Here is an 8,479-nt window from a genome sequence, read left to right as displayed (position 1 = left end):
ACTCTTACACGTGGTCGCGCCACCACCAGTTACAGCACACTGATCACGCACGCTCGGACTCGCGCTCCCGACACAGCGCGGGGCGTGGCGGCAACTTCAACGCTGCGCCGTGACGTTACGCCGAAGACTGCGCCAGTGTCCATCGGCAGTGACCAGGAGCCGGCACTGGTGGGGGGAGGGGGCGGAAATAGGGGGGGAGAGGAGGAGGAAGAACGGTGCCCTTACCTCGACTTTGTGAACCTTCGCTGCCTTCCGCTTCTTGGCTCCTGAGAGAGGCTCTTGATTGGTCAAGATGTTGCTCTCTTCTCTTTCACTGGTGGGCTGGAGGCGAGCTGCGCTGTGATTGGTGGGCTCATTGGCCATGTGGGCGGAGTCTGGGGTCGGGGGCGCCTCTGGCGAGAGGGGGGTGGAGTTGTGGGAGGAGTCACGGGTGGGGTCACACTCCGCCCTCAGGGGGGAGGAGCCTGGGGGGGTCAACGTGCCCTTAGGCTCTGGAGACGCTGTTGCCGCAGCCATGTCTGTTTCACCTGCGGGAGAGAACAGTTCCTTAGATGAGTACGCCATATGGTCAGTACGCACAATGCTTCACAATCAAGAAATTACATAACGCTAAACAGGGCTCGATTCGCGCACACGGCGAAACACGCATCTGCTATGACCTTAGATCAATAACCAATATCGATCGATTTTGTAGTCGTATCTTCGCGTTTCATGGTAGTTTTATGCACAGCCTAACTAGAAACGGCTTTCAACAAGACAAGAAAAATAGTATCACAGTCCTTGTATATATACGGAAACATTTCACCACTCATACATTAACATCAAACACCAGTGATAAGACGTGCATTTGAATTTCTCGCTCGTCCAATTAGAAGCTAAAATTTACAAGCGAGAAATAACAAATTCACGTAATTTCTGTATTTATGTAATAACGATTTTAAGAGCTAATTCTAACTTCATCAACTCACGCTAATACCTAATCAAAAAATTCCTCTTAATCAAGAACTTGCAAGCACAATGAAAAAAGAAAAAAAAAAGTTAATTTTCAGTGCACAATGAAGTACGTGTTTTATTATTTTTTTTAATGCCTAATCTAATTTACGATTTTCGCTAACAAGCCACGGTTTTAACACTAGCATCTATTGAGTTCATCATCTACTCTGTCACTCCGCAAGTTTAAAACTTATACTGAAGCAATAAATAAGGTATATATACACGTGCAACCTGTATTTTATATATAATAAATGTATAAACATACATACAGACATTATATATATATATATATATATATATATATATATATATATATATATATATATATATATATATATATATATTATATATATTATATATATATATCACACGCACGCACGCACGCACGCACACACACACACACACACATACATAGGTGAATATCGAATTTTATGATTTGCTCCATATTTTTTCTAATCTACATAGCATATATTTACAAACTAATAGCAAGTGTACATGCATTTTATTTATTTATGATACTAATCATAAAATAATTTCACAAACCGACTACTTTCTACCGAGATAAATTAAGCAGGTGAAAATTAATTAAATCGCACCTTAAAATTCTTTTCTCGTAGACGAGAAATTCAAAAATATGTACCACGGAGTTCACCCTTATTCATCATCATAATTAGAACTATGTTAATGAAATGTGATTAGCCAAAAGTAAGAGGAGAGGAGAGGAGGAGGAGGAGAGAGAGGAGAGGAGAGGAGAGGAGAGGAGAGGAGAGGAGAGGAGAGGAGAGGAGAAGAGAGTAGAGGAAAGGAGAGGAGAAAGAGAAAAGAGAATACGAGAGGAGAGGAGAGAAAAGAAGAGAAGGGAAGAGGAGAGGAGAAGAGATAAGAGAAGGGAAAAGAGAACAGAGAAGAGAGGAGCAGAGAGGAACAGAGAGAAGCGGTCACTTACAGAATACTGGCTGATGATCTGGAGATGGAATGACGCCGAATATCTTGTGTCGGTACTCTTCTGTTGACACTACCATGTCTACCACTCTTCACGTCTACACACTAGTACGGTAATTAAAGCTTGTACCAAAACACTGCGGCGACAAAGCTGTCTACTTAATTTAAATAAAACATGCGTTCTTTGGTATACAACACTGACACCAGGTAAAGATGAAAAAAATATGTAGTAACACTTTTCCTGAGTCACCAGAAAGCTCTACTGGCTACTTCACTAGTTGCACTAAACAAAACGGCCAACTATTAACAACCATTTCACTGGACGGTAGTTGTTGCTATAGCCCTACCCTCAAGGGCAAAGACATTACTCGGTGAGAGTAATAACGTTATGACTAGCGAGAGGGTGAGAGAAGTACTGAGATGTGGCGAGCCTCCCCGTGCTTATATACCCTCCCGACAGTTACCGTATACTCATTTCTCTCCCTCTTATCCCTCTCCTTCCCTTTCTTCGTGCATTGAAATTGTTATATTCATTGCATAACATGCATTATGGAATTACTTTTATAAAAACAAAGTTTAAAAATTGAAACGATCTTAACAGAAAAAAATAGAGTAAAAGTAAGGCGACTTGGTAACTCTTCCCTCATCCGGTTATCATCCGCGGAACAACGTGGATTCAGATGACATCATTGCTGTTATTTACACCATTTATTCTCCTTATTTAATATTATTTAATGATTATTATCTACCGCACTATGCCTCGATAACAATGATTTGTCAAAAAAAAAAAGCAAAATGTATGTCCATCATCTCACACCCGTACACCTCTGTTCGTCAAATTCCTCTCACGAACAACATTAGGACATCTCTACACTCCAAATACCCATTCTCCAGGTAGAATCAAATACACTAGAATTCGAATCCCCCGAAATATCCCAAATTCGAAATTGGACCAGCCACCTATCCGCCGCTCCTTCGAGACGCCACACTGTCTGCCGCGGCCGGAGTACGAGTTGCCAAATTACCTTTTATATCGCCCCGTATCCGCTCCCGTGTGTTTACATGATTCGACAATTTTCACAAAACGCCTCGTGATTCATGTCTCATGAATCGTGTCACTTTCAGCGCTCACAAATGCGTGGACTGTCCTAATGAGCATTCACCATCGACCTGTAAAGTATGAATGGGCGATGCAATACACTTTGGGAGGACAAACAGTTTATCTGCTGCTGCACCTGGATTGACCACGCGGAACAAAATTAACCAAACTGAGGCAGGGAATTCTGCTGATTCGGTGGCGATAGGGTAAAGACGACATTTAATTTGAAGGTAAAGAAAGGGAGATAAAGATGGTAAAATTAGAAAGAAGGCGGGAGAAGGGGAGATGGACAGGGAATGGAAGAGGAAGATGAAGAGGGAGAGGGAGGAGGAGGAGAGGAAGGGAGCAGGAACAGGAGAGGGAGAGGGAGAGGGAGAGAGAGAGGGAGAGGGAGAGGGAGAGGGAGAGGAAGAGGGAGAGATAGACAAAGTGGCCGTGAGAAACAGCTTGATAGTGAGGGGGAGGACAGGGGGTGAGGTGGAGGGGCCGCGTAACGCGAGGTGTGATTCGACAAGTTCGTTCCGAAGCCACCTGATAAGGGAGATAAGGGCGCCTCGCAGCCTTGGCGACCGCGACCAAACGTGACGCCACACGTTTTTCCTCTTCTAGAAATACAAAGCAAGCGTTGGGCATTTCCAACTCGAAATATACCCAGTACTCCAGGCCTACGCGGGACACCGGATGCCCGCTCGTTAGCGCGCTCGCCGTCCCCGCGGCAAGGATTTCGGGCTGGCGTGGGGGAGGGGAAGGGAATGAGACAGATCGATAGTCATATATATACTGTATGTATGTATGCATATATACATACATACATACATACATACATACATATATATATATATATATATATATATATATATATATATATATATATATATATATATATATATTTGTGTGTGTGTGTGTGTGTGTGTGTGTGTGTGTGTGTGTGTGTGTGTGTGTGTGTGTGTGTGTATGTATATATAAGAGGGGAGAGAGAGAGAGAGAGAGAGAGAGAGAGAGAGAGAGAGAGAGAGAGAGAGAGAGAGAGAGAGAGAGAGAGAGAGAGAGAGAGAGAGAGAGAGAGAGAGAGAGAGAGAGAGAGACGTGAGAAGGACCCTGATAAGAAAGCGCGAGGGAAGAACAGGAACATGACCTCACACGTAATACCTCCACTCACCTGCGCACTGCGGCCGAAGTCCACTGTCTATCTCTTTCCCTTTGACGATAAGATTCATAAATGCAATATTTCTAAGAGAAGTTCTGCGTACACACTCCCAAACCCCGTTACCGTCTCTATTAAAATGGATAAGTTATTTTATCCGTGACTATATTAAGATTAAAAATATTATGATAAGAAATTTGACACTCGATACAGAACTAACGCAAGTAAGAAAATATATTGTCGTTACCGTTGGGTGTTTTAATTCTGACTGCTTTCTATCACCTTCTCCCCCCCCTTTTTTTATCCTTCTAGCCCTCTCTTTCACTTCCAACCTCTCTCTCTCTCTCCTCTCTCTCTCTCTCTCTCTCTCTCTCTCTCTCTCTCTCTCCTCTGTCTCACGTTAATACCCAACGTGAATAAACAATTTTCTGCTTCTATAATCCACACAATCTATCGCTCTAGGTGTGGTTTTATTTTCTAGATTAAGTCTAGATTGAGAAGTCAAGAGAGGAGGAAAATTAAAAGACGAAAAAGATCGGTAAATGGGTGATTGGTGAGTGATAAACTGAATTAGTAAAGTATGGAGGAAAGATAAAGCAGGGCGATGTGATGATGGGTACGTGGGGGCCAAAAATGAAGAGACGAAGAAGGAGTGGGAGGAGGAGGGAAGGAGAAGGAGGGGGAGAAGGAGGAAGAAGAAAAGGAGAAGGGGGGGGTGAGAAAGAGGAAGAGGAGGAGGAGGAGGTAGAAGAGCGAAAGGGAGCTGGTACAGAAAGAGAAATTGGGGATGAGATGGAGAAAAAAATGAGAGGGAGAAGGAGGGGAAAGGGGATGGAAGGAAGGATAACGGAGGAAACGATAAGATAACGGCGAGGGGAGGAGGAGAAAGGAGGAAGAGGAAGGGACATGTCGTGGACTCGTCACCGCAGAGGAACGGAAATACTCCTCCACAGGTTATGAAAAGGACCGAGTAACAGCCCCCCCCCCCGTCTTACGTAACGGGGCACGGCGGAGGACGAAAAAGAAAGAAGGGAGGGAAAAAAGAGCTAGAGGAGAGGAGAAGAGAAGGGTCAGGGAACGAAGGCAGATGGTGAAAGAAGAAGGAGAGAAGGAGAGAAGGAGAGAAGGAGAGAAGAGAGAGAGAGAGAGAGAGAGAGAGAGAGAGAGAGAGAGAGAGAGAGAGAGAGAGAGAGAGAGAGAGAGAGAGAGAGAGAGAGAGAGAGATTTGATATTATTTGATAACATTTATTTACAGAACAGTGTACATGCCCTGCAAAAAGCCAGGGTAAGATACCAAAGTATCTATCAAACTGGCTGTGCTTCTATTTGTGTAGAGGGCTATTAGTCAAACATTAGTGTTATATACATGCCTGAAGGGCTGTGCTATTATCACTGTATAAAAAAAACATAGTTTTGGCTGATAAAAAAACTTTTATATCACTCATCATATCAAAGACAAGACCAGTGTCTATAATAAAGTTAATATAATCAACAAGTGTTAATCTGATTTGATAACGAGCACTAGTTCTGACTTCCTGAAGGCAACACATCAATATTTTCGGAGTAAAGGTACTGGAGAGAGAGAGAAAGAGAGAGAGAAAAGAGAGAGAGAGAGAGAGAGAGAGAGAGAGAGAGAGAGAGAGAGAGAGAGAGAGAGAGAGAGAGAGAGAGAGAGAGAGAGAGAGAGAGAGGGGGGGGGGATTTGTCTGTATGTCACCAAATGCCTTGCCTCGCTATCACTGACTCACAGAAGTAGAGAAACAAGATAAAAATGAAATTATTTAATACTAACTTTTCTCTTCTCTCCCTCCTTCATTCCCTCTCCCCCCCAATCTACTTATCTTCCTCCCTCTCTCCCTTCCAGTCTCCTTCCCTTCCTCCCTCTTTCCCTCCCAATCTCCTGCCCTTCCTCCCTCTCTCCCTCCATGCTCTCCCCCCTCCCTCTCTCGCTCCATCCTCTTCCCCCTCCCTCTCTCCCTCTATCCTGCTCCCCCTCCCTCTTTCCCTCCATCCTCCTCCTCCTCCCTCTCTCCCTCCTCCTAGCACCTGCCCCCTCCCTCTCTCACCCTAGTCTTCATATTCTGTCATTCGGACGCAAGAGCTGACATTATCACTTATTATGAGCGGCTCTTGATAAAAATCATGTTGCTGGTGGTGATGATAATGATGATAGTGATTATAATAGCTATAATGAGTTGGTGGTGGTGATGACAATAATAATGATGATAGCTGAGGAGATGATGATAATGACTATATGACAATAATAATGATGATAGCTGAGGAGATGATGATAATGACTATGATGATATCGATGGTGTTGGTGGTGATAATGATAATTACATTTGTGATCATCTCGCGGCTGTGAACCTGGCATTTAGAAATAAATTTTACAATAATTATCAGAATGGCAGTGGTGGTACTGATAAGAATGGTGAGTGATGGTGATAATGATGATGGTGGTAGCGATGATGATGTCAATAATGAAGACGATAGTGGTGACAAATGTTATATAGGTGATGATGACAATGATGGTGGTGACGATAATAACGACGGTGATTACACAATTAACGACGATGGGCATGAGATGACGACATCAGAAATAATTACAGCGAATGGTCTCAGGTACACAACATGTTCGAATTCGTCATTCTTGTTATCAGCAGTTATCACTTCACACAAAACTGTTCTTGAAAGAACCTTCCACCCCATACTGTTCATCAAAAAAAAAAATAAAACAAAATAAAATAATAACAATTAAAAAAATAAATAAAAAATAAAACTGAAGCAAAAATAAACAGTAACCAACAGCATAACCAAACGAACACTAACAATCAAGTGTCATTTCCCATTTCTACGATTCGCGCAAAGGAATCGGACCATCTTCGCCTGGCCAATCAGAGGACAGGAAGCGGCAAAGAAAAAAATCTTGTATTTTTTTTCTAAGTCAAAATAAACGCAGTGAATAAACACAATAAATGAAATATACAAAATAAAAATAAGCTAAATGAATATATTGAACAAAATAAAATAACAGAACATATGAGCAATGAAATGAAATTAATAAAAATGAAATAAAATTAAAATAGAATTAACAAAACTGACTAGAAGAATGAAATCAACAGCACAAATACAACACAGAAAATAACTGAAATTAAAAATAAAATCATAAATATATTGCCAATAAGCAACATATAAATAAACGTAATTAACCTAATGAAAACATACCCTCTATTTTTTTCTCTCCAATTGAATAAATGAGAAATACAGCGAACAGACCTAAATAGTATGATAAAAAATAATGAAATGAATAACACAAATCAATAAAAAACAAAAATTATATAATTACATTCAACGTTATTATAGACACACATAGCAAACCAGCTTCACAGCATGGAAAAACAACAAAAATTAATAAAATGTTAATGAATAATCACATTAAACGAAGATATCAAACCCAAACTAAATTTAAACTACACCAAACTAAAACAAACAATCAAACAAACAAACAAATAATAATAATCATACAGTTTTATCATTCATCCAACTTAAAAATATTTACCAACCGTCCTTAAAATCGAGACAGACAAATATTGAAGGGATAACCGTGAGAATCGAAGCACGTGCATGTTACGGCGCACAAATCTGGCAGGGTACGCCTCGGGTTTTTAACCTTTTGCGCCGAGAGATAATGCAGGTTTATTTAGGCTGGACGGGGAGAGGGGAGAGGGGAGGGGGGTGGGGAGGGGTAGGGGAGAGGCAGAGGGGTAGGGGTGGGAGGGGAGAGGGGTAGGGAGGGAAGGGGGTTAAAGGGAGGGTGGCAGCAGAGGGGAGGGTAAGGGGGGAAGAGGGGTTAACGGGTACGGGAGGGCAGAGGGGGTAGGGGTGGAGGAGGGGCAGAGGGGGTAGGGGTGGAGGAGGGGCAGAGGGGGTAGGGGTAGGGGAGAAAGGGAAGGGAGAAGGTAAGCGGAAGTGAGAAAAGGGAAGGAGGAAAGGAGGGGTGGGGGAGGGAGGGGAGATGGTGAGGGAAGAGAGGGAGGAGGGAGGGGGAATGGGAGGAGTGAGGAGGGGAGGATGGGGAAGGGGGAGCGAAGAGGGAAGGGGGGGAGGGGGAGGGATATGAGATGATCGTGAAAGATGAACACAACAAGAGAAAGGGGGGGGAAAGGAGGGAAGTTAAAGATAAAAAGGGGGAAAGGGGGAAGAAGAAAGAGAGGGAGAGAGAGAGAGAGAGAGTGGAGAGAGAGAGGAGAGAGAGAGAGAAGGAGGGAGGAGGAGGAGGAGGAGAGAGGAAAAGGAGGAGG

At 43.0% G+C, this 8,479-nt stretch overlaps 1 protein-coding gene across 1 annotated transcript in view; it reads right to left on the bottom strand.

Annotated features, from left to right (window-relative positions):
- Positions 1–225: 225 nt before the first annotated feature.
- Positions 226–8,479, bottom strand: part of LOC119583549 (zinc finger protein 287-like) — a gene marked incomplete at its 3' end in the record, with an annotated part of 39,605 nt that continues 31,351 nt past the window's right edge. Inside the window, 1 exon segment of the mRNA XM_037932089.1 lies at positions 226–527. Within this exon segment, the coding sequence (XP_037788017.1) occupies positions 226–527 (302 nt within the window).

This window comes from Penaeus monodon, chromosome 2 (assembly GCF_015228065.2).
Source record: "Penaeus monodon isolate SGIC_2016 chromosome 2, NSTDA_Pmon_1, whole genome shotgun sequence".
Classification (NCBI taxonomy): Eukaryota; Metazoa; Arthropoda; class Malacostraca; order Decapoda; family Penaeidae; genus Penaeus; species Penaeus monodon.
Note: the sequence above shows the minus strand (reverse complement) of the source record. Positions and strands in the feature narration are given on the sequence as shown.